The 26967-nt window shown below is 36.2% G+C and overlaps 1 protein-coding gene across 1 annotated transcript in view; it reads left to right on the top strand.

The window, feature by feature from the left end:
* The window catches only part of CEP83 (centrosomal protein 83), a 108050-nt gene that overhangs the window by 77845 nt on the left and 3238 nt on the right, over window positions 1–26967 (top strand). Inside the window, exons 11-14 of the mRNA XM_070507059.1 lie at window positions 8687–8762; window positions 10849–11006; window positions 12640–12769; window positions 26228–26331. Of these exons, the coding sequence (XP_070363160.1) occupies window positions 8687–8762; window positions 10849–11006; window positions 12640–12769; window positions 26228–26331 (468 nt within the window). The remainder of the gene's footprint in view (window positions 1–8686; window positions 8763–10848; window positions 11007–12639; window positions 12770–26227; window positions 26332–26967) is intronic.

Raw genomic sequence — 26967 nt, 5'->3', positions numbered from 1 at the left:
ATTTCCTCTCTGCACATGTATCCTTGGTACCTCTGTCTTCTTATAAGGATACTGGTCATGTTGGATTAGGACCCACCCATATAACCTCATTTAACCTGTTACCTCTTTTAAGGCCCTATCTCAAAATACAATCACTAATTCTGAATTCAAGGGAAATTCTAAAGTACTGGAGGCTAGGATTTCAGCATACGAATTTTGTAGAGACACAATTCAGTCCATAACAGAAGGTTTTTGAATTTCCAGATGGGAATGCTTTTTTGTTTTTTTATTTTGTTGTTAATTTCTAGTTTTATTGCACTGTGATCAGAGAGTAGTATTTCTCTTATTTCTGCTTTATGGAACACACTGATGTTTTCTTTGTGACCTGATATATCACGGCCAGGACTAGGGTAAAGCAAGAGAGGCACCCAGGGTGAAAAATTTAAGGAGCCACTCACTTGTATATGTTGACACTGCACTTGCAGGAACCCTAGAGTGCGTCTCCATAACTTTTGTACCCTTGGCACCTCACTTGCCTCACCCCAGTTTCTTTCCTGTAATACATGATCCATTTTTATGAGTGTTACCTAAGGACTAGAAAAGAAAGTGCTCAAATATAAGAGTATAAAGTTTGATATCTACATCCATAAGATCTACCTTATTAACTGTGTGTACTTATTTTTTTGGTCCACTTATTTGTCTTGTACAAACAGTGGTATATTAAAGTCTCCTATTATTATTATTATTATTTCTCTGACTCCTTGACTTTCTTGTAGTTTTTTGCATCATAAGGGTGTATTATTTGCATCATGCTGTATTATTTGGTGTATAGATAATCATAAGTCATATCTTAATTGTGAATTGTGTCTTTTAGCATTTAAAAGTGCTTTTAGTTTTGTCATTTAATTTTTTTTTTTAGCTTGAATTCCACATTGTCTGATATCATCATTACTCCCGTTTTCTTGTTTCCATTTGCCTAGTCTGCCTTTGTTTATCCGCTTATTTTTAGTCCTTCTGAATCACTTTGTTTTTTAAATGTATAGAATATAGTTGGGTCTTGCTTTGGAGCCAAATTAGACATCTTTTTATTTTAATGGATGAATTAAGTCCATTCCCATGCAGTGAGCCCATGCTCATCGCTAAGACTTCCAGGCAGGAGCGTGAGTGGGCGCTTGCTGGGATTTAGAATTATTTTCCTTTTTTTACTTACAGATGTTTCGAAGTTTGAGCATTTTCTTTTTTCCAGTTATGCAAAGCATGTAGTTTTGTGTGGCGTTATTCTCCTTGCTGTTCTGTATTGTTTTGCGCTATGTATGGATAACATAGAACTAGACATCTGCTGTTATCTTCAACTACCTGGAAGTCCCGTATATGTGCTTTTTAAAATTTTAAAATCTTAATGACTTCCTAAATACATACAAGAAAGTTGAGAGGTTTTTAAAAATCATGTTCAATAAGTTGTATGTTATGTTTTGGGACAAGGTTTTTGATTCTCATTACTGAGGAGAGAATGGCCTCAGGCAGAGAGACATAGGTGTTATTTATGAATGTCAGGTTTTATGAACTATTAATTTAAATGTTAGCTGCTACAATTCTAGAATCATAAATCTGTAATGGCTTTTGAGAGCCAGTCTTGGCCTACTCTTTGTTTTTAGATTGGTACATTTTTTAACTGTTCAGTATAGGTAAATTTTTTTTTTTTAATCTCTTCCTTTACCATCTCCAGAAAAGAGAGAGAGATTCTCCCCAGGAACCTCACTCTAATGTTTTATCCTATTATGGTCCCACAGCTTGGCCAGTTAGGATCTTTTATTAAAATGTAAGCCTGTTTCTCCTGGTTTGGGCTTCTGTTGCCATAGTGATAAAATGTTCAGTATTCTGTCATTACTTGAGGACAATAATGAACTTGACCCTTAGGTTTTTTGTCTTTTTGCTATATAAAACAGCTTTCATTCCTTTAGTTCTTCTTTAATATTAATCATTTTCTATGCCATTGGTCACTTTGGTAATTTTTCTTTGATTCCTCTTCAGTTTGTACAGATCATTTATAATGTGTAGCTGACCCCAACTTATTTTAAAATAAGGACATAGTAATCAACATAAAATATAGCAAAAGGAGTAATTCACAAAATTTGCATGACTCTTTTTAATTTAATGGTTTACAATTGTGTTTTTCCCATGGAATTTCTGATTTTCTGATTTGTAAGTCTAGCAACATCAACCATGTCTATTTTGATCATTCATTAAAATAATCATAGTTGCAACTTATTTAGAATATGTGATAGGTTAGAAAGAGACTACTTATGGAGAAAAAGGTCTTGCTAAGGAAATGAAAAGTCTAAATCATGTAAAGCAGAAATATCCATTTATTTAGAAATAGCAAATATCCATGAGAAGTAAGATTAATCACTGCTTTGGCAGATGCTTTAAATTGTTAACAACATACCACTCTCTTCATTAAAGTAGTTTCTTCACCACTAGACTAAATAATAAAATTATTATTCTAATAGAATTCTTTATTTCAAAAAGCTGTCCCACCCCACAATGAGTTTAAAATTTATAAAGTTACCTGTAAATTAAAAACATGTAAAAATTACAGGATTTTAAATAAAGTATCTAGTCAATTTTTAGTTATGACAGTAACCCAACTCCAGCTAACTCAAGCGAAAAAGGGACTTTATTGGCCAAGATAAATTTGTGGAAAGTACAGGGATTGTGCTGTTCTCATGGACACCTGGATCTGCGGACTCAAATGTGGTCAGATGAGAGTGGCTTCTTCCCTCCTTTCATCTCCCTCCTCTCTTTTCTAACTCTTTTGTCTGCTTCTCTCTTACTGCATTCTCTGTGAGGCCAACACTGTATTTTGAGATCAAAGAAGACAGAGTTCTTATTTGGTGATCCAAGTCAGAAAAATCTAGAAAAGCGTTAGGCCTGCTTCACATGCCCATCTCTGGGCCACGGGGATAGGGCATTCTGACTCAGCCCAGGTTATATGCCTATTTTGGTTGTTGTGGAGGGGGAGGTAATGTGAAGTTTATTAGCGGAAATGAGGGGAGATCAGTTGCAGAAATAGGAGCAATAACTAACTCAGGGAAACTGATCATTTAAGAAGTCCTGTGGTGAATACCCCTTATCTTTTGCATTGCTTAAAGCCAGAGCTCTGTGTTCTTTCTGTGGCTTTCTAATTTTTATCTTAAGGTTTTTGGAAACATTTTTAAAAGACCCAAAACTATTATTTAATATATTCTCCTTTCTATTTATACTCCATCTTGAGATGAATTGTTTGTTCCATAGTATCTTAGTAGGGAATAGATTTATATTTGGCCAATTGGGCAAATTATTTTCCAGAATTTGAACTGCAAAATAAGTGATGGAAGAATATGTGGCAGCATTTGAAGGATCAGACAGTTCTTGTGGCATGTCCTTGCTTGTAATTCTGGTCAGTTATTCTAACCTGGTTCTGGTTCTCTAGTTTCCTGTTGATTCAATCAGTCTCTTATATCCTCCCGGGAAAGTCCCTTTTTGCTAGTAGTGGCCAGAGTCGATTTCCAGTGCTCACAAGCAAGAATTTTGCTTGCAGTGGCTTGATATAAGAAGAACTGCCATTCTCAAGAAACTTGTTCTAGGGATCTTTGACAATAGAGAAATCACAAATACAACTTCTCTTCCTTGCCCTATCTATTGCTTTCACTTGATAATGGGAACTGACTTCAAATGAAGCCAAGAGGTTACACTAGAACCTTCATATGTAATATGGTATTACTAGCCACATATATAGCTGTTTAATTTAAAATTAAAATTTTTTTAAATAAAAAATTCAAGGGCCAACCTAGTGGTGCAGTGGTTAAATGTACACGTTCTGCTTTGGCAGCCTGGGGTTCGTCAGTTTGGATCCTGGGTGCAGACATGGCACCGCTTGGCAAGCCATGCTGTGGTAGGCATCCCACATATAAAGCAGAGGAAGATGGGCCTAGATGTTAGCTCAGGGCCAGTCTTCCTCAGCAAAAAGAGGAGGATTGGCAGCAGTTAGCTCAGGGCTAATCTTCTGCAAAAAAATAAAATAAAATAAAATAAAAAATAAAAATTCATTTCCTCAATTGTACTAGCCACATTTCAAGTATGCACTAGTACATGTAGCTAGTGACTATCATTGGATATTGCAAATATTGCACATTTCCATCATTAAAGAAGGCTTGATCAGCCAGTGCTATTGGACTGTAAATTTCTTAAGGATAGAGATTCTGTCTTTGTTATTCTCTGGTATATTTGCAACACTTAGGACTGGGCTCAGCATTTGTAGGCACTCAATAAATATTTGTTAACGTTGAAATGACACACATCAGCTGCCTGCCACGGAAAACCTAGGCAATAATCACCATGATTAGCTATCCTGTACTTTGAAGAGAACTTGGAATGGCTCCATCTCACTGTTATTCCAAATGTTTTAAACTTTTCCACAGTTGCGTTCTTTGTTGTACCTTGGCCCTCCACTTCACCTACTGTTTCTCTTTGTTTTATTTCCATAATTAATTTTAAAATATACAGTACTTGATCTCATAGTTTCTCATTCCCCAACTTATCCTTCACCTTTTGATTTTTCCTCACCACCAACCTACTAAAGCTCTCCTTTTACAATTTTTGCTGTAGCCTCTGAAATCTCTCTTCCATTACCAATGAATTTTTTGCAGTCTCACCTTTTCGTTTTAAATACCCCCTCACTGAAACCCGACTTTGTCTGGATGGCATATTACCAGGCAACCCTTTTAAGTGGAAATTATTTCTCCTTCCTCTCGCCTGCAACTAGGGACCAAGAAAGGAAATCGGTATTTGTGAACTCCACTCCATTGTTTGACTAACTTTGGTTAAAATGTTTTTTCCTTTGATATTTGTTGCATTCATCTTATCCTATCTTTTTCTCTGCCAATTACTTGCCTACAGGATATTCCCCAATGGTGATTGAGGACCTTGACTTCTGGCTCAAATTGTTTCAATTTTCTATCCTTCATTCTATCCATTGTTCTTAGCCACTACAGTGTTAATATTGTTGACCCATCCAACACCTTGGGGCGAGCATCCGCAGATATGGGCCCACTGTATTCATTATACGACCTCATTCTATATCAAGGACTTGAGCATCCGTGGATTTTGGTGTCCGCAGGGTTCCTGGAACCAATCTTCCACTGATAGCAAGGGATGACTGTAGTTTAGTTTATCTTCACTCTGGCATTCTTTATCTTTATTCCACATTAGCAGCCCCTACACTTAGCCATATCTTGTACCTTTTCATCCCTTGGAACCGATCACTGCAAAGACATAAATTTTTTTCTTATCCACTTCATTCTCAACTGAAGATAGAGAAACTGGTAGGTCTTGTACTTTTTTTTTTTGTTTTTTAAAGATTTTATTTTTTCCTTTTTCTCCCAAAGCCCCCCGGTACATAGTTGTATATTTTTAATTGTGGATCCTTCTAGTTGTTGCATGTGGGATGCCGCCTCAGCATGGCCTGATGAGTGGCGCCATGTCTGTGCCCAGGATTCGAACTGGCGAAATCCTGGGCCACCAAAGTGGTATACGCAAACTTAACTGCTGGGTCACAGGGTGGCCCCTCTTGTACTTTTTTTTCTTCTTCCAGTCCATTAGCCTGGTTCCCTTGCCCTACTCAGCTTGGAAACTATTTACTGACTGTTCAGCTGTGCTCTCACTTGGACGTGAGGAAAGGCTCCTGGATATGAATTCTTTCAACTTCTCACTATCTGAGAATTTCGGTACCTTCATCCATTCTCTCCTCCCTTTCTGTTTTAATGAAACTAACGTTCCTCCCTTTACTTCCTAAGTGAACAGTGCTCTTAATCCCACTCCCCTTGTTTCCTCTAAAGTCTTGCTTCATGAGTTATCCTCTTCTTCAACTATATCTGTAATTTCGCTACCTCAGCCTCTTATTTTGCCTTCAAAGTCCAGTTCGAATTGCATTTCTTTTATGTAACCTCTGCTGACTCCCTAATGAAAATCAATTGAACTTTCTTCTGTACTTTGTACTTCTGTTTTAAGACTTATTTTCTTTTGACTTGTGGCACACCTTGAATACTCAGAATCTTCTAATCAAAAGAGATCCTATATTGGGCTGGCCCTGTGGCTGAGTGGTTAAGTTCGCGCTCTCCACTGCAGGCGGCCCAGTGTTTCATTGGTTCGAATCCTGGGCGCGGACATGGCACTGCTCATCAAACCACGCTGAGATAGCGTCCCACTTGCCACAACTAGAAGGACCCACAACGAAGAATATACAACTATGTACCAGGGGGCTTTGGGGAGAAAAAGGAAAAAAATAAAATCTTAAAAAAAAAAAAAGAGATCCTATATTCCTAAATCTGCAGCACTGCCTTTTAAAATAATATCTACCTGTTTTGAACTCTTTTGTTATTGAGATTTAAGACCATTGAGCTTACTCAGTAAATGCTGATCATCTCTACTAAAGTTAATTGTTGATCTTAAATTCCATTCTGTCATAGAATCCTAACTATAATGATCTTAAATCATGAACTAATTTTCTCCTAAAAAAAAAAATTCTTGTCAGTTTTGGATTCTAACCCAGCAGTGCTTCAGCAAAGTGAAATGAAGAAAACTTTGTATAATTTCTTATAGTCTACCATAATGATGTCTTATTCCTTCCGTGTTTTAATGATAGTCAAATACTCTTTACCATTGGTTTCTTTGACTTCAGTCTTTGTAAGTACAGCATTATTGTTTCTCTTCATATCTGCGTATTTAGAAAGCATTCAGGCCACAAATGCTTTCTTAGCTGGGTCTTCTTCCTTATTGATTTAATCAAGTGTATCCAAAATCTTGACCAGAGCTAAGATAAACTTGGGGCCTAACTTTGCCAGCTCTGGACCTTGCCTAGGACCCACAGTGTTTTCTCCTCTATTTTCATCTTCATGTTTTTGTAGAAAGAAACCTTTATTAATTCAGTAACCTAAAAGCACCTAGTTAATAACATTTATAAACATTTAAGGGAGCAATGTACAGAAAGTTTGACAGAGCAATAATATGGCTAGAATTGTGAAATAAGAGTATGACTAGTACAGCAAAGGAGCAAAGGAAGAGCAAGACTCGCTTTCTTCCTTTAGATCCATTGTTTCTGACATTTTTATGTAAATATCTCAAGAAGCAGTGGGTCTTAAGATTTCTTCCATGTCATACTGTCCAATCGTCTTACACATTTCAATGTCTAATCTAGGATTTGGGTTGGTTCTTCCAGTCCATCAACAAATATTTATTGAGTTCTTATTACTGTTTAAAGCATAGCCCTAGGCCTTTGAGAATGTTGTCTTCTCAATAAGCAGTCCTAATTGGGTCGATAAGACATGCTAATAACGCAAAACTATAAATAAGTGTCAAGTGAAGTATATTTGCCGTAAGTTTCTGAAGGATTTTAAAAAGGGAGAGGTCAAGGGCCTATCCTGTCAAACCTAATTAACGTAAAATGTTTCTCATGAGGTTAGTCGTTTAGTCACCAGAGATGCTCTGCATTTTAAGGCAGAGAATGTATCATTCCTTTTGAAGAGCACACAAGTCATGTAAGTGTTCATTCATCGCAGGGGTGAAAGCTCATAATATATTTTATAGAATATAATATGGTGTCCTGTACTAGATAATTTTCTTTTAAATACTGAATTTAAAATCAGTAAAATTAGGGGCCGGCCCAGTGGCGCAGCCATTAAGTTTGCATGTTCTGCTTCTTGGTGGGCCGGGCTTCGCCGGTTCAGATCCCAGGTGTGGACATGGCACTGCTTGGCATGCCATGCTGTGGTAGGCATCCCACATATAAAGTAGAGGAAGATGGGCATGGATGTTAGCTCAAGGCTGGGCTTCCTCAGCAAAAAAGAGGAGGACTGGCAGTAGTTAGCTCAGGGCTAATCTTCCTCAAAATAAATAAATAAATAAATAAAATCAGTAAAATTGCAGCATAATGAAGTGGCAGAGGGGGCATTTGAGTGTTGAAGACCTGGGTCCTGTCTTGATTTGGCTTCTTGGTAGCTGTTTGATTTGGACCTAACTTTGCTAAGCCTCAATCTCTTTATCTCTAAAATTGGAATAATAATAAAGATGACTCTGCTTATTTTCACAGAATTATTGTGAGAAATTAGTACAATTAAAATTGGCCAACTTAATTAAATGCTTGTTATACTAAAGACATAATGATAGGCATTAAGGATACATTTAAGAGCTCCATAACCTAGTAGAGTGAGAGTGAAGCAGCAGTGCATCTGAGAGCATTTTGTAGATGGTGAAATACTGCATGGCTGTAAGATGGCTTCTCCTAAACTGGACTACTTCTGATGTCTCTGCGACACATTGTGTACTCTTCCAGCCAAGGCCGTGAGTTCCAGATGTTCCCTATGTTTATCAAAATCCAACTCATCAGATTTTTATATCCGTGTGTATTCTCTCCTCTTCCTATACAGGCTTGATTTCTCATCTTCTCTATACCCATAGTCTGTAGATTTTTCCATGGCAGAAGCAGAAAGTTGTTACATTTTGGTTATATATGAACACAACTTACCTGCCTGAAGTCAGAATCTTTGTCTACCACTTTGAATAGACAGTGCCTGGTGCCAGTAGAGGTACTCAGTAAAATGATTGTCTAGTTCCTTGAAATATGTTAACTATGGATTCTTAATAATGTCTTTTGTTGGGTTGTGATTTTTAGGTTAAAACTTCAGCAACAAATTGTGGATATTGAGAATGCAGAGAAAGAAAAAAATGAAAATTCTGCCCTGAAACAGGTATGATTTTAGCAAACGTTTTGCTTTTATTTTTTAAGTGCTTCTTTAAATCTGTGTTTTGAATCTTTATTGGAATTTTACATATCAGTATTATGAAAATATTACTACAATTGATAACATTGATGAGGTTATGTAAAAATAATATGTTTAAACCTTTTTAAGCTCTAGCTTAGTAAGCTTCTTTTGCTAACTGCTGTTTTTAAGATATTTATATACTGTGGCCCATGATTTTTTAAAAATCATAGTTTAAAGGACAATATTTTGATATTCTGAATTTTAAAAATTGATTAGAAAGATCATCCAGATTTTAAGTTACTTGTGTGATTGGCTTGTAGCTTTACATTTCTTATTCCATGAGCTATTTCTTATTATATCCCTGTGAAATCCAAGAGTTCTATTTATGGAAGGAAACTTTTTTTAAAAATTTTATTTTATTGAGGCCATGCTAGTTTATAACATTGAAATTTCAGTTGTACATTATTATTTGTCAGTCACCATATAAATATGCCCCATTGCCCCTTATGCCCGCCCTCCAACCCTCTTCCCCTCTGGTAACCACTAGGGAATTTATATTTTAATTAAAGTTATTTGGGTTTAGGAAAGATTTACATGGTAAAAGATGGAAGAATGTTCTTTCCTGAATTCTGTTTTCTTTTTTGTTTAAAATGGTTTTTTTCCCCTTTAAATTATGAAGTAGTGAAGATTCCATTTTTAGGATTTATATTGCATGCTAGCTGTCGTTGCTTTGCATATGCAGTTATGGTTTCTAAGTGTCTATGAGGAGTTCATAATGTTTGATACTCTGAGAGAAGTTATCTAGTATCATTGGCATTGGGCTTTCCATCATCCTATAGATATGGAGAAGTATTAAGTTCCTTGAAGGCTGCTTGTTCAGTCAGCTGTAATACAGATTTAATATTTACAATTCTAGTTAAAAATAAAGACTGAATAGTTCTGCCTGGAGAAATTCATTCTAAAATAGAAATCTGAGACATACTATTTTACTTCATTCTGCTGACAGTTGCTTTTTGGATATATACCGTCCTATCTTATTTGGCTTTTGCTACCATCAGGAAGTAATGGAGTTATTTCCCACTTATTTAATTTATTGCATAAAGAATCTGGTTTCTTTTGACTCTTGAGTCTCATGATAGGGTCTTTTGATCCTGAGTCTCTTGACTCTGCTTCCAAAATTCTCAGAGAATGGCTAAGAGAGGTAAAAGAAAGTGAAAGAAAAATGAACACTTTATTAATTGGTAAAATGGCTTGTGGGGAAAGTAGATATAACTGTGTCCCTAGTGAAGGTTATTTGGATGTAACTTAAAAGCAGTGTAGATCTTCCTAACCTGTTAATCTATAACTGGATAATTAGCTACTTTTCATGAGAAAAAGTACTCCCATATAAAAGTAAATTGGAGTGGAGAAAAAGTCTGAGTGATATTTCATGGCTTGATAAATGGCCCTAGAGGCCAAGGAAGCCCTGCCGTTCATTAGGTTTCTCGGAGCATCTTTCTTCTGCCCAACGCTGTTTGTATAGAATGCTTAGACACCATTTAGAAACAGTGTGAGAGTGATCCTTCCTGTTTACGATTCCTGACTGTTCAGAAAGCAGAGCCCTTGGAATGGTTGCTTGTTACAGGGTATGTGGGAGTGGGAGAACGATTTCCTTAGTAGCTTTCCCAGCTGACCTGCTTTTAAAAAAATCTTTTCTTTCCTAGGAAGCTAGAGGAAGTCCAATAGGAGACTCTAATAGTCGGGTTCTTTTTTCTCACCTTCCTGTTCTTCTAATAACGCTTCTCCCTGCTCCTAATACCCCTTCTGGCCTGCTTATTTTGGGACGAAGAGAGAGGACTCAGTGGCAGCTGAAGAATATGGTTCTTTATTCTCTGGTTATATTAAGAAATGATCCTATGCTAGTGGATCCTAACGCTGCTGCTGTTTTGTTGTTTCATTTCAGGGTGTCCTCAAGGGCATGAGTTGGGCGGGGCATTTGTGAGGGAAGATGCTTGGTGTGTCCTCTGCCTCTCTCATACTCTATTGCATTTGTTTAGTGGCCTTATATTTCTCTTCTTTTTTCTCTTTTAAGCAAATCAGTAGTTTGCAGATCCAAGTGACCTCACTCACACAGTCAGAGAATGAGTTGCTGAATTCAAACCAAATGCTGAAGGAAATGGTGGAGAGGTTAAAACAGGAATGCCGAAATTTAAGAAGCCAAGCTGAAAAAGCGCAACTAGAAGTTGAAAAGTAGAGTTTGCTGTTTTTTTAGTACAAACTATTTCTTCTTTCTGCTATATTATATATAGTTCTTTTAATGATGATTCCAATGTTGAATGTGTTTTGGGAACTAGTTACAAATACTGTTTGACAGTGTGCAATGGTCTTAGATAATATACTTTCTAGAGAATGAGCTTTATGGACTCTTAAATTGTTTAAAAAAAAAAAAAAGACATTTAGGGAAGAAGCCCTTTTAATATTCTGCCTGACCACAGCATTCTGAAAACCATCAGAGAAAAACTTCTTTATTCATTAAGTAAATCAATATATTTCTTACCTCAAGTATCTAAATTATTCTTCTGAATACCAGAGAAGAAAAAATTTTTTTGATGTGTAAAACTTACTTCCTAGAATTAGAGCTATAATCTCTCAGAATTACCCTTTGGGAAGCTCATTTGTTTGTTTATAATTTTTGGTCTCAAAATTCATTAGTAGTAGACAATATAATAAACTGGTAGGAGGTTGATTTTGGTAAGTTCAAAATCTTATATTCTCTGGAAAATTTTTAGATATGGTAGAAAACTACTATATTGTACTTGCTTTGTCTTTATAACCTGTTAGTGTTAGAAGTTTTTATTTGAATCTGCAAAGCATTATTCTTTTCAGATTCTTTCTTGTGAAGGCTATCTTGCCATATACAACTATTTTTCCCTCAGTTTTTCTGTTATTTCATATTTTAAGTCTTGTCCATTGTTTCATACATGCAGTTGAATTTCAAGAAAAGGAAGTAAGCAAGATATTTGTCCATAATGTGTTGTGACATTCCACAGGATCCACATTATTTTGTTTATATTTTGCAAGAAATAGATATTTGTATCTTGGAATCTTCATGTTTGATTGAAATGTGTTTACGAATGCTAATAAGAGTATAGCTAGCAAATTTAAGTCATTCATCATTGGTTTCTGAATGTTATTTGTATTATTGTATAGCAGAAAAATAACTGAACTTGGGGTCAGTTGAATGTGATTTTGGTCCCAGCTTAGACACTTAAAGTCAGTGTGACCTTAGGCACGTAATCTGACATTTCAGGGTTTGTTAATCTCATTTGTACTCCTATGGTAATGATACTAAAAATCATAAAAGTATGCAGAAGAGCTTTAAAGATATAAGTTGTTATGATGTTACCTTAAAATATCTTTTATATGAATTTTACTCTAAGCAGAAAACATACCTTAAGACTTGGTACTTGGGTTGATTTTTAACCAGCCTTCTTAGGCCCAGTTTTGATAACTTGGTGGTCATCTTGGTTCACAGCTGGTAATCAAGTCTGTGACCTGCCGTTAATTAGGTGTAAGTCTTTAAGCAAGTTACTTCACTGCTCTTAAGCCTCAGTTTCCTCATGTGAAAAATGGAGATGACAGAAGTACCTAATTCAAGGGGTTGTTGGGAAGAATAAGTGACATAGTACACATACAGTTCTAAGTGCAGTTCTAAGCCTGACTCATAAGAAGTACTCAGTAATGGTAGTATTAGCAAATATGTGGCCACGCAAGAATGACTGCAGTAAGATAATTAAGGATGTGGTGAAGCAGGCAGTGAGTTTGATTATACTTGTGGTAATATCTGTTTAATCCTAAGAGTTAAAATGCATTCTTCTGATAGGACATTGGAAGAGAAACAGATACTGTGGTTGGAAGAAAAGCATAAGCTTCATGAACGTATCACTGACAGAGAAGAAAAGTATAATCAAGCTAAAGAGAAACTGCAGCGAGCTGCAATTGCCCAGAAAAAGGCAAGTGGTTCTTATTAAAGTGATTTCTATAGAATAAAACGTAATTAACCATTTTAAGAGAATGAAATCTATCATTAAAACTGAGATTTTAGTGGTATGTTTAATTTGTTATTTAGTTGTGACATTTTGCTGTCACCTTGCAGAAATAAATTGGGAAAATGCAAACAGCTCAACAGGTTTGTTTCTAAATTTTGTGTACAGAGCCATTGTGTTTTCCCACAGAAACAGTGTTTTTCTTTGGTAAAGTTTCTAGACCAGCCCATACAAGTCTTAGTTAACTCATTCTGCACTTAAATTACAGGGTGATTAGGCCTGTTTCAACTGTGCTTAACTAACACTTGTAATGTCGTTTTTGTGGTTAAAATGCGTTTTTGTTTCCAATTCAGGAATATAGGAGCAAGTATCTCTTTTCCCCAGCAGAAAGAACTAGGACTCCCCCTGGCTTCTGAAACAGCCATGATAGTTCCCACAGCCGTAATCTTTTTTATGTTTCACCTTTGGAGGTATATTTTCTCTAGAACCTAAAAACTTTATTTTCTTGGAAACAGTCCGGGGCATCAAGGAAATAACGTAATCAGATGATTCATCTAAGTCAGTGATTTACAACTTTTTTCTATTTCAGCAAATCCAAGGAATGTAGCCTGGCCCCATCAGTAACCATAATTCACTGTGGTGGTCATTCAGCAGTTATTTTCAACAAGATTGGCACATGTGTGTGATGTGGGGGTGTAGTATTAAAAAAAAACCACAAATGATTTGATATGTCTCCATTTGTTAAGTTCCTTTAGTAGTGGCATTGGTTGTGGGGAGACGGAAGGTCTGAGATGAGAGGAAGGTGCTTCTAGACAGAAGCACAGCAGTATCTTAATGTCTGTATGTTTATTGGAAAGGTTAGCTGTTCATATTTGCATAAGAAGAGAGAACTGTGCATTATTTACATATTCTGAATTTGGAGACCAAGGACATAGTTCCTAGTTACCTATTTATGTTATTAGATGTAACTACCAAATGTGCCCTTATTGTTGAAGTGACAACATGAGAAGTCTAAAAGTCATTAGGTCCCCACTGTTTTGGTTTCTGAATATTGCTTTTCTCTTCCTATAATGCTAAAAGTAGTATAACACTGAGATTAGAAAACACCATTTACTATATGGAAATCCCAGTGTTTTATACTCAAATATCAACACTTATGGTAGTGTTTTCCCCTATGGATATGGCTTTTCTTTTTTTCTGGTCATATTAAATACTGAGCAGTGTTTGGATATTGATGGGATTTCTGTGAAGTGTTTTATGGCTTCCGATGATCTCAGAAATCCTACTTATGCTTTCTTATACTATTTGAGGCCTAGAAGCATCTGAAGCCAGATTTTAGCTAGAAATTATAAGAGCTGATTTTATCTTTCACAGGGAAACTTTTGTGTTGAGGTTTTTAGAGATAGGTATCTTAGAAATCAGATTCTAATTATTGAGGTTAGTTTGGGTTGACTCCTTTGGAGCACAAGTGACATCCAGTGGTGAGGGAGCTTATCACCTAATCATAGGTATATCAGAAAGAGGGGAGGAAGTGATATTTTAAGAAAGCACAGAATAACCTTTCATCAGTTTTGTGACCTAGGATGAATTTTTTTTTTCTACTGAAATACCTGCCAAATGATGGGTGTGAACATAGTAAATATCCACTTCACTTTTAAAAATGTCATCTGTGGCTTATGATGTTAAGTTACAGAAAATTGTTAAGCTCAATTCAGTGAATAATTATGACCCAGAGTTGTCCCACCATATAGGATACTTTCCTAGAGGCTTACAATTTTTCATCAATTAAAGTGGAAAAACAGGCAATATATGTGACATAGAAATATACAAAAAAGTATATAAGTATATAGAATTTTAGGGCTGGAGGTATCTTAGCATTCAGATAGTTTTTACAGATTAAGAAACTGAAGTGGTAGCCAAGATCACTTGACTAGTAAGAGTCAATGCCATGACCAATATATATATCCTTCTAGTCTTAATCTTGTGCTCTTTCTACATGGTTACATTTCTAATTTCCCACTTTCTTTGATTCCAAATACTTTACTGCTTTCTCTTCATTGATGCCATAATCCACTTGTCTTATTTCCTGTGGCAAAATAATCACTATAAAATTAATTTCTTTAACTCAAACTCTTTTCACATTCAAGTTAAAGATAATGCTTGTACATGAAAATTTTCATGGCTATGAGATTACATAAACATAATTCATAAAAGTGCAAAAGACTTTTTAGGTTCTTTAAGTGACAAAAATCATAGCTTTCTTATGTAGTGAGACTTAAAACAAGTCACAAAATATTAACTCTAAGGCAGAAATCATAATCCTTTCGAGTTACTTTCCTATGAGAGGTTCTTATAACTGGGGAGTAGCAGCTTTATTTTTTTTCCTCGGGGCTAAATAAAATGGCTCACTGCCATCTGAGTATGTTTGTTTACAGCTCCAACATTCTAAGCACAAAGCTTATGTCATTTCTGGTAAGTGTTTTTAGATAGTCTTTGTATGATGATATTTTGTTGTGTTGATTTGTTTGGAAAAACTTGACCAGATATCTTGAGTTGGGATTGCCAGCAAACCACTAGAAGTTAGGAGAAAGGCATGGAACAGAGTCTTATAGCTCTCAGAAGGAATTGACCTCTTCTGTAATTGATGACTTCTCTGTATATTTTTCCCCACACATTTATGAAGTGTGAGTATGAAGAGAGATCTCTTGGTATGAGCACAGTGGGTTGTGCTTTTCCTTTTGAGGCACTTGAAATGACTGCTTGCTACAACCTTAGGATAAAGTATATCTCTCTGAAATAAGTCTTGGTTAGATACATGGTTAGACATGAATGTTTTTAAAGAAGCAATGAACCATAGTCTTGACGTTTTAAAATATCTATTGAATATTTTGTATGGCCTAGCATTATATTATACACTGAGGGGAAAATAGAAGCCATGATTAATTCCTGCTCTTGATGACCATATGATCTAATTGGAGAAAAAAGATAACATGCAATACCTAAAGAACACTGTTAGTCACTCCCAGGTGATCTGTATGGACACTGAAGTTTGAGAACTACTGTGCCCGAGAGAAGAAAGCTTGAAGATAGGGAGACCAGTTCGGAAGCTATTATAATAAACTTAAAATGAACTAAGTCTGGAATTTGGGCTTGTGATATAAGAATGAAGGTGAAGAGTGAGTCCTAGACATATTCTGAAGGAAAAAAAATTACAGAATACGATGCTAAATAAGAAAGAGAAAAATATGAAATATTTTAACTGTGAGAGGATATAAGTGGAGTTGTCATAATGGAAAGAATATGTGTCAGTTGAGGAGTAGAAAGAGAAGATACATTTGACTAAACGCATGTCACATATGAAGTGATGACAGTGCATCCATATAGACGTGGCCTAGACTAAGTGAAGACACTCTGTAGATAACTAGAAATTATGGAACGTAAAGCGTAGAGATTAGTAATTCAGGTTAGAGATGTATAATTAGACACGAGATTTGGGGGACGATTGAAAAATAAAAGGACTAAGAACTACATTGACTTGGAAAAAGGAGCTAGATTTAGTAGAGGAATGGTCTTAGAGGTAGAAGCTATAGTGTGGTGTTGTAGAAGCCACAGGAAAAGAAAGGTATCAAAGATAAGTGGTCATTAAGCATGATTATTGAAGAGTTCATTGAATTTGGCTAGAGGATGGTAAAAGGGGAATCCCAGCTTTGATTTTTGCATCAGTATTGTTTTGATTTTTGTTACTTTTGTGTCTTGTAATGTTTGTAACACTAAGGCATCCATTTGACCATCCTATGATTATATTAGACTGCTGAAGTCAAAATTAAAATCATTCCTTACAGCTAATTTCCCTTCTGAACTTTCATTTCTTTCACTAGAACATCATTCTTCCAGTAACTTAGGCTTCAGACCTTTGATTGAGCCCAATGGCTCCTTTTCCCTAGATCCAGTCAATCATTGTTAGTTTCCTAGGGCTTCTTAACAAATTACTACAAATTGTGTGGCTTAAAACAACAGAAATTTATGACCTCACAGTCCTGGAGGTTAGAAGTCCAAAATCAAGGCCTTTAGGGCGATGCTCCCTCCAAAGGCTCTGGGGGGAGGATGTGTTCCATGTCTCTGTCTCCTAGCTTTTGGTGATTGTTAGCAGTCTATGGTGTTCCTTGGTTTACAGACGTACCACTTCAATCTCTGACTCTGTCTTCTTACGGTGTTTCCCTGTGTGTCTTGTGTCTCTGTGTCCAGATTTACGGAGGGGGAGGGGTAGAGCTTCTATGCCCTCTTTAGGTGTGCCACCCTCCTAGCAAATCAATATTTCATCAACGTGCAAGCTTTCTGGGTCTTCTTGTTCAAGAGTTTTTATAGAGATCTCCAGCCCCCCTCATCTCCCAGCAGTGGAAGGTGGGGAGTACGGGGATGGGGATGGGGCTGAAAGTTCTCACGCTCTTATCACTTGTTCTTTCTGGTAGCCAGCCCCATTCTGAGACTATCTAGAGGCCCCACCCTAAGTAAACTCATTAGTGTAAACTCAAGTATGATTGAAAAGTGCTGTTTATGAATAACAAAAGATGCTCCTATCACTCAGGAAATTCCAGAGGTTTAAGGAGCTCTGGGCCAGACACCCAGGACAAAGACCAAATATATTTCTTCTTATATCACAGCCACATTCTGAAGTTCTGAGTGAACATTAATATTTGGGATGCACTGTTCAACCCAGTACAGTTACTAGGGCCTATGAATTCTTCCTTTATAGTGTCTCTCGCATTTTCCCCCGCCTCATTTCTTTTGATGCCTATTGCTAACATCCTAGCTCAGTCTCTCTTCACTACAAGGTTTCTCTGTATTCGTTTAGCCAATTTACTTAAGAAATTTGAGTACCTACCATGTACCAGGTATTGTTTTATTCATTGGAATACAGAAATAAAGACCCTGCACTCAGGAGCTTACATTGTAATGGATGAGAGACATGAGTAAAGAAACAAATAACATATCAGGTGGAGATGTGTGCTAAAAGGAAAATTAAGGAGTATAAAGGGTACTGTTTTATACAGTTGGTATGGGAAGGTTTCTCCAGTAGGGTCATATTTGAGCAGAGACCTGAAGGAAAGGAGGGAGGATGTCATGTTTGATATGTAGGGGAAGACTGTTCCAGACAGAGGGAATAGCAAGTAAAAGAGAGAAGCAGAATATGTTGAAAGAATACAAGGAGGGAGACCTGGTTAGCTGGAATGGAGAGAAGTAGGAGGAGACCAGGTGATGTAGGGGCTTTGATTTTTATTCTGAATGAGATAGGAACACACTGAGGAGTTTTGAACTGAGGAATGAAATAATCTGAATTATATTTTAGAAGAATATCTGGCTGTTGTGTAGAGGGGCAAAGAGGACTCAGGAAGATTGGTTTTTATTAGTCCCGGTGAGAGACGATGATGGTGACTTGGAATAGGGAACTAGTAGTGGAGTGGAGGTCAGATTCTGTATATATTTTAAAGGTAGAGCTTACAGTGGTTGTAGGGTACCAAAGAGATACATCAAAAATGACTAAGATGTTGAGCTTGAGCACCTGGTTAAAATAGAGCTGCTGTTTACTAAGATGGGAAAGACTTTGAAGGAACAGGTTTGGGGGTAAGATAAAGGTGCCTCTTTTGGACATGTTAACTGTTTGAGATGCTCACTAGACTTCCATGTGGAGAAGTTAAGTAGTCTGGTGGATACATGTATCAGGAGTTCAGAGAAGAGTACTGGGCTAGAGGTAAAGATTTGGGAGTCATCAGCATATAAATGGTATTGAAAGCAATGAGATTAAATGAGATCACCTAGAAGGTAAAGGAAGACTGAGGAGAGAATGGTCTGAGGATTGAGCTTTAAGGAATTTCCAAGTGTAGAAACTGAGAAGATAAAGAGGCTGAAGAGTGGCCAGTATGGTAGGAGGAGAACTAAGAAGGTACTGGATTCTACATGAAGAAAAATGCTTCAAGAAATATCAGCTGTGTCAAAAGACATTGATAGTAAGATGATAAAATAGTAATATGAAGACTCAGAATTCATTTGGCTATGTGGTCATTGTTGGCGGCCTTGTCAGGAGTTGTTTCCATGAAGTAGTGGGCATGCAAACCTGATTGAAGTAAAATATAGAATTTGTCTGAGGAGTTTTGCTGTGCAGAACAGAGAACTGAGATAGTAGCTAGGGAGAGTTGTGGGATCAAAGGCTCCTTTTAAGAAGGGGGAAATTATAGGATGATTCAGTAGCGAGGGGAAAATTGATGTTACAAGGGAAAGAGGGAAAGAGATCCTGCAACGGCAGGAATGGTATCCTTTAGTAGGCAGAAGGGCATTAGATTCAGTCCAGAGCTGGAAGGGATAGGAACACAGTGTATCTGCTATAACTGGAAAAAAGACAAAGTGTAGGGTTATAAATGTCTGGTAAATTGGTAGATGCGGTGGAAACCTGGAAATTCTCTACTGATTGCTGCTATTTTCTCAGCACTGAAGAGTGGAGGTGTTAGAGGTTTGAGGAGAGAGAAATTGTAAAAGAAAGAGTTTAGGAGAGTGAGTGGATTAGAGAAATTAGCAGGATTCCCAGGGAGCATTAGGGCCCATTTGAAGTTAGTGGTTAATTTAAGGTGAGATCAGTAAGCACAGTGTGCATGTTTGCCACCTGTGTTGAGTTGCATAGGTCCAGTTGTGCAGTCACTACAGAGTTGTATTTAACCAAGGTTGGAGTTTTTCCAGGCGAGTTTGTGAAGGAGACTTGGATCAAGGTAATGAAGGTGTCTGCAAAGATATGATTATAGTGACAGAGTCTAAGGCATGTATTGGGTCTTTTGGTTAACCAACCAACCAACCAGTGCTTTTTCTGCATTCTAACTCAGTTCCAGGCAAATAGTAAGTGGTCAGTAAATGTTTGGTTGTTTTTACAATGATGAGGATGAGGACAGCATTGTCCTGAACCCTGTCTCAAGAAGTGAGCTGTCACCTTAGTATAATACGAACTAGGTGGTAGACAGGGAGGAACCTAGAAAAGCCTGTTTGTTGGGCTCCCCTCTGTGTTCTTCTGTTTCTGTGTGACCAGAAAAACACTTGTTTTCCAAGCATTTGCTCGTTTTCACCTACCTGTGAATTGCTTTCCTTCTCTTTGAAGTCCCTGACTCTCCACACCTCCAACATCTTTTGTGTTTAGCTGAGGATGGTGTTTAAGGTGAAGGCTTGCCATTTGGCAAGTTACTCAGTATTGTTCGGTTTCTCCCATGTATACCTGTTATGAAACTTGTGTTTTTCTCCTGTTAATCTGTCTGATGTCAATTTAATTCTTAGACTAGCCAGAAGAACCTGGAAGTGTAGAGGGAAGTTTCTTCTTCCCCTACAGTTCTTACACAAACTTAGATGGTAGAGCCTACTACACACCTAGGCTATCTAGTACTAATCTTAGGGGACCACTCTTGTATATACAGTCTGTGTTGACTGAAATGTTGTTATGTGGTGCATGACTGTCTGTGACATTCTGGAAAAGGCAAAACTATGGAGACAGAAAAAAAAAAATCAAGGGGTTAACAGGGGTAGAGGTTAAGGATAAATAGGGAGAGCACAGGGAATGTTTAGGGCAGCAAAACTATTCTGTTTGATCCTGTAATAGTGGATACATGACATTATGCATTTGACAAAACCCATAGAACTGTGCAATACAGAGTAAAACTTAATATAAACTTATGGACTTTAGTTATAGCAATGTGTTGATATTGGTTCAGTTTTAACAAATGCTACACACCAGTGTAAGAATGTTAATAATAGGGGAAACTCTGTGAAGGGACGGAATATGTGGGAACTCTCTACTTTCTGTTAGATTTTTTTGTAAACCTAAAATGTTCTGTCAGTAATAATAGTAATAATAACTTCAACTGCATGAGGAAATAAGATAACATTGAAAATCAAGAGAAATAACCAATATAAATATACCACCCCTCCCCCCATAGGGGATCCAGGTAATGGAGTTATCAGATACAGACTTTAAAATTACCATGTTGTATATGCTCAGAAATAAAAGAAAAACTTGAGAAGTGCACCAGAAAAATAGAAACCGTTTAAAAAAGGGAAGTTTAGAACAAAAAAAGACAATAACTGAATTATGAACTCAGTGGAGAGATTTAACAGCGGATATCATCATCATCAAGATATGAGCAGAAATCAGTGAAACAGACAGAAAATGTACAATAGAGAAAATCTAAAATGCCAAGAGCTGATTTCTTGAAAAGATTGGTAAAGCTTTAGCCTGATTCTCCCTAAACACCTCACAAGATAGGTAGGTAGGTAGATGGGTCAACAAACACAAATGAACAATATCATGAATGAAAAAGGGGATATCACCACACATCTTACAGATAGTAGAACAAAAAGGATATTATAAAAACAACTGCTAATTAATTATGAAATTTAGATAAAATGAACAAATTCTTTGAGGAACATCTTAACTAATACAAGAAGAATTAGAACATCTGAATAGTCTTCTGTTAAGGAAATGGGTTCCTTAATTTTAAACTTTCCACAGAGAAAAATGCCTGGTTCATTTGATTTCACTGAAAAATTCTTTCAAATACTTGAGGAAGTAATAATACCATTCTTAATACAAACTCTTCCAGATAATAGAAAAGAAAGAATAATATCCCCACTTATTTTATGAGGTTAGAACCCAATATAGTCATTATAAGAAAAGAAAAATTACATCATAAACATACATGTGAAAATATTAAATATTAGCAAACTGAATCCAGTGATATATAAAAATGATAATATATCATGAGCATGTGTAGGGTTTATTCTTGGAATATAAGATGGATTAACATTCCAAATTGATCAGTGTAATTCCACACTCTAACAAAGCAAAGAAGAAAAACTATTGTGATCATCATAATAGACAAAGAGAAATAATTTGATAAAATTTAACACTCTTTCATTATAAAAACTCTTATTAAAATAGGAGTAGAAGGAATTTTGTATCCACAAAAATCCTACAGCTAACATCATACTGATTAAATATTGAATGCTTCCACCCACCCACCCATGTTCAGGAACAAGGCAAGTATGTTGACTATCACCATTTTGTTCAGCATTTTATTGGAAGTCCCTGCTAATGTAATAAGACAAGAAAAAGAAATAAAAGATATAAAGATTGGAAAGGAGGAAGTAAAATTGTCATTCACAGATGACATGATTGTGTATGAGTAAAAGTACAAACAAATCTATCAGTAAACTTAATATGTGCAATTTAAAAATTGCTGGAAAAAGGTCAGGTAACAAATATCAGTTATCTGTCTTTTTTATTTACTTTATTATTTCTAACAATTCTATAAATAACTAAGAACTCATTAATTTTACTATTCTTGCCCTCTTAGGCTATTACAGGATTCCACAATTTTTTTGAGATATAATTGACATATAAAATTATGTTAGTTTCAGGTATACAACATAATGATCCAATATTTGTATGTGAAATCATCACCACAGTAAGTCTAGTTAACATTCTGTGACCATACATAGTTACAAAATTCTTTTCTTGTGATGAGAACTTTTAAGATTTACTCTTAGCAACTTACAAATGTACAATACAGTGTTACTAACTTTAGTCACGATGCTGTAGATTACATCCCCAGGATTTATTTATTTTATAACTGGAATTTGTACCTTTTGACCCTCTTCACCCATTTCACCTGCCCTCCAATCCCCGTCTCTGGCAGCCGTCAATCTGTTCCCTATATCTATGAGCTCCAATTTTGTTTTTTGTTTCAGATTCCATGTGTAAGTGAGATCGTATGGTATTTTTTCTTTCTCTGTCTTGTTTCACTTAGCATAGTGGCCTCAAGGTCCATCCATGTTGTTGCAAATGGCAAGATTTTCTCTTTTTTTGTGGCCAAATCATGTATATATATCATATTTTCTTTATCCATTCATCCTTTGATGGACATTTAGGTTGCTTGCATGTGTTGGCTATTGTAAATAATACCACAGTGAATGTGGGAGTGCATATATCTTTTCAAGTTAGTGTTTTCATTTTCTTTGGATAAATACCCAGAAGTGGACTTGCTGGATCATATGATAGTTCTATTTTTAATTTTTTTGAGGAACATCTATACTGCTTTTCACAGTGACTACATCAATTTACATTCCCACCAATAGTATACAAGGATTCCCTTTTCTCCACATCCTCACCAACACTTGTTACTTCTTGTCTTTTTGATAATAGCCATTCAACAATTGTAAGGTGATATCTCATTGTGGTTTTGATTTGCATTTCCCTGATGATCAGTTATCTTTATTTTCATACACAGCAAAGAATTAGAAAACAAAATATTTAAATGCTACTTATACTAGCATTAAGAAACAAAGTATTTAGGAACAAATGAAAGATGTGTAAGACTTCTACAATGAAAACTACAAATATTGCTAAGAAAAATGTAAGAAGATCTAGATAAAGAGAAAACTATACTATGTTGATGATTTGGAAGACTCTGTTAAGATATCAGTTCTTCCCAAATTGATCTGTAGATTGAATGCAATGCTAATCAAAATCTCAGGAGTTTTCGGGGGCCGGCCTGGTGGTGCAAAGGTTAAGTTTGCATGTTCCGATCCCCAGTGGCCCAGGGTTTACCGGTTCGGATCCCGGGTGGGGATGTGACACTGCTTGGCAAAGGCCATGCTGTGGTAGGCATCCCACGTATAAAGTAGAGGAAGATGGGCATGGATGTTAGCTCAGGGCCAGTCTTCCTCCACAAAAAGAGGAGGATTGGCAGTAGTTAGCTGAGGGCTAATCTTTCTCAAAAAAAACAAAAACAAAAACCTCAGGAGTTTTCTTTGTGGAAATTGGAAAGTAGATTCTAAAATTCATATGAAAGTATGAAGGACTGGAATGACCAAGGCAATCTTGAAGAACAACAACAGAGCTGGAGAACTTAACACTACTAAATATCAAAACTTATTAATAAACTATAGTAATTAAAACAGGGTGATATTGGCATAAGTATAAACAAATAGACAAATGGAACATAATGGAGTCCATAAATAGACCCACAAGTATATGAACACCTGATTTGCAGCAAAGTACCAATGCATTTCAATAGGGAAAGGATGGTCCTTTTCATAAAAGGTGCTGAGTCAATTGGTTATCTTAACCCAACTTCATTAGATAAAAAGGAACCACAGACCCAAATGTGAAAAGTAAAAAAGTAAAGCTGCTAGAAGAAAATATGAGGAGAAAATCTTAAGATCTTGGGATAAGTAAAGATTTCTTAAATAGGACCTAGAAAGCACTGACCATAAAAGCTATGAGGATAATTTGGATTTTATTAAAATTAAGGACTTCTTTTTATAAAATGATGCTCTTAAGACACAATTTTACCACAGACTGGGAGAAGGTCAATCTGCAATACACATACATATCTCTGATGAAGGATTCATATTCTGAATATAGAAAGAACTCCTATAAATCAATAAGAAACAGATTACTTAAAAAATTTTTTTTCAAGAAGCAAAAGGCTAGGACAGGCACTCCAGAAAGAAAGGATATCCAGCTAGCCAATATATGCATAAGAAAATCTACTCACCCTCATTAGGTATCAGGAAAATGCAAATTAAAGCTATAGTGACATACTGTTCTAGTCTACCAAATAGCTAAAACTTAAAAGACTGACTTTACCAAGTGTTAGGAAGGATGTAGAGCAATTGGAACTCTCATATATTGCTAGTGGGCATGTGTTAGTTGAACCACTTTAGAAAACGGGCAGTATTTACTAAAGCTAAAACATATGTACACTCTGTGGATATATACTGGCTGTATCACTCCTGGGTAAATACTTTAGAGAAATGAGTACATATATCCACCAAAAACATGTTCGGGAATGTTCACAGAAACTTCATTCATAATAGCCTCAAAATGGAAATAGTTAATATTTTCATCAATAGGATAATGCATAAAATGTGGTATATTTGTAAAATGGATGACAACATTACAATAGACAAGAACTGTGACATGCAATAACATGCTTACTCATATGGGTAAAATGTTGAATACCACCACAAAAAATCCAGATCCAGAAGAGCATATGCTGTATGATTTCTTTTCTTTGCTATGAGTGAGTGGATGGATAGATGAGTCCTAAATTACCCGTAAATATATAAATATGTACTTGTGGTGATGAAGGACAGAAGAGTGGTTCCTTTGCCAGGGTAGGGGGGGAGGCATGAGGCAGCCTCCTGGGGTGCTGCAGGATGGGAAGCAATGGAAAGCATGAGAAGGAATGCCCACAGCAGTGTTACTTCCCAGCTGGAAATAACCCACATGACCCTTAACTGTGGACTGGATAAATATAAAGAACTATATAATGTTTGTAAGTGGAATACAGTATATGGCAATGAATGAACTGTACTTGTAAGCAGTAACATGAATAAATCTCACTATATTGAGTCAAAGAAAAAAGCCATTTGTAAAAGAATGTACACTATGATTCCATTCATATGAAGTTCAAAAATAGCCAAAACCAAACTCGAGCTTTGGAAGTAAATTAGTTGGTTACCGTTTCCTGGACAGAGGGAGTAGAAATTGAAATGAGGGAGGGTAGGGGCACTTCTGGGATGGCAGTCCCTTACTCTATGAAGTAAGGTAATAACACCAGCATTTGCTTTGTGCTTTTACATTTAGATTTACATTTATGTCCTGTGCATTTTCTATAAACTTGTTACACGTCAAAGAGTTAGAAAACAAGTACCTAAAAGGTCTGTAGCTACTAAATGAGTTCCAACATTTATAGGTATTTTTCTGTAAAAAACAAAACCTGTTTATAAAATATATAATACACAGTAATAGTAATAAAGAAATGGTACTTCTTTTCATATACTTCTTTTGTGTTATATGTGGATTTTTCCATGCTAGAAAATTTTCCCTTTGTGAAGTTTACGTTTTTTTCTCTTTAATATTTAGAAAGGCATACTTTCAAACTGAGATGCATCTATAATCTGTCTTCACTTTCTGATCCTTTAAGTTACTCCTTTGGTAGCAATTTGTCCATTGTAAACATGCTTCTGGGAAAATAACGAGCTCATGATATGATTCCTTATCAGGTGACAAGCAAACTCATTAGTAAAATTTTACTCCTTTCCTTTTTAGATTTTTTTGTTTGCGGCAGTTTAGGTATTGATACCAGTTTTTTGGTTTGGCATTCATAATAGTTCTATTTGTTACACTGAGGATATAAGGTAGATCTGTGGTTTATCATCTTTGTGATTTTCAATAAGAATCATATCTACTAATGTTTTCTCCTAGTATTCACTGAAAATACTCATGTCTGAAATTTTTTTGGTGAATAAAGTATTCACTATATGGTTTTGTTCAAATAGATTATGTATTAACATACTTGCTTATGTTATTTATTTCTCTTTTTCTAGAGAAAATCTCTTCATGAAAACAAACTGAAGAGACTGCAGGAGAAAGTAGAAATCTTGGAGGCAAAGAGAGAAGAATTGGAAACAGAAAATCAAGTGTTAAACAGGTAAAGTGTTTGTACGGATACATGCCCATGTGGTTATTTTTATATTATAGAATGTTGTTTCTGAGTATAATGCACTTTGTTTTCTTTTAAAATATACATTTTTTAAAAGAATTCTAAACTATTCACTATACTCCTAATTCAGTGTCATGTTTTTTCTGTCTGAACGTTTCTTCAAACTAAAAGGTCTCTAACACATGCCAGGCATTTGTTATGGTTGGGACTGACAGGAAAGGCCACTGGCTTTGGTAGCCAGCAGTGATGTGGGTTCTTGCTGCTGAGACAAGACACTTGTAGTGACTGCATAGTTCTAAAATAGTGGCTACAATTTTTAATCACAGATGCGTGTTTTTGTTTTTTGAGGAAGATTAGCCCTGAGCCAACATCTGCCAATCTTCCTCCTTTTGCTGAGGAAGACTGGCCCTGAGCTAACATCCATGCCCATTTTCCTCTACTTTATATGTGGGACGCCTGCCACAGCATGGTTTGTCAAGCGATGTGTAGGTCTGCACCTTGGATCTAACCAGCGAATTCTGGGCTGCTGAAGCAGAATGTACAAACTTAACCACTGTGCCACCAGGCTGGCCCCAAAGATCCGTTTTTAATTTCTTGGTGTGGAAAAATATTGGTCTGTAGCTT

The sequence above is a fragment of the Equus asinus genome, chromosome 4, assembly GCF_041296235.1.
Source record: "Equus asinus isolate D_3611 breed Donkey chromosome 4, EquAss-T2T_v2, whole genome shotgun sequence".
NCBI lineage: Eukaryota > Metazoa > Chordata > Mammalia > Perissodactyla > Equidae > Equus > Equus asinus.
Note: the sequence above shows the minus strand (reverse complement) of the source record. Positions and strands in the feature narration are given on the sequence as shown.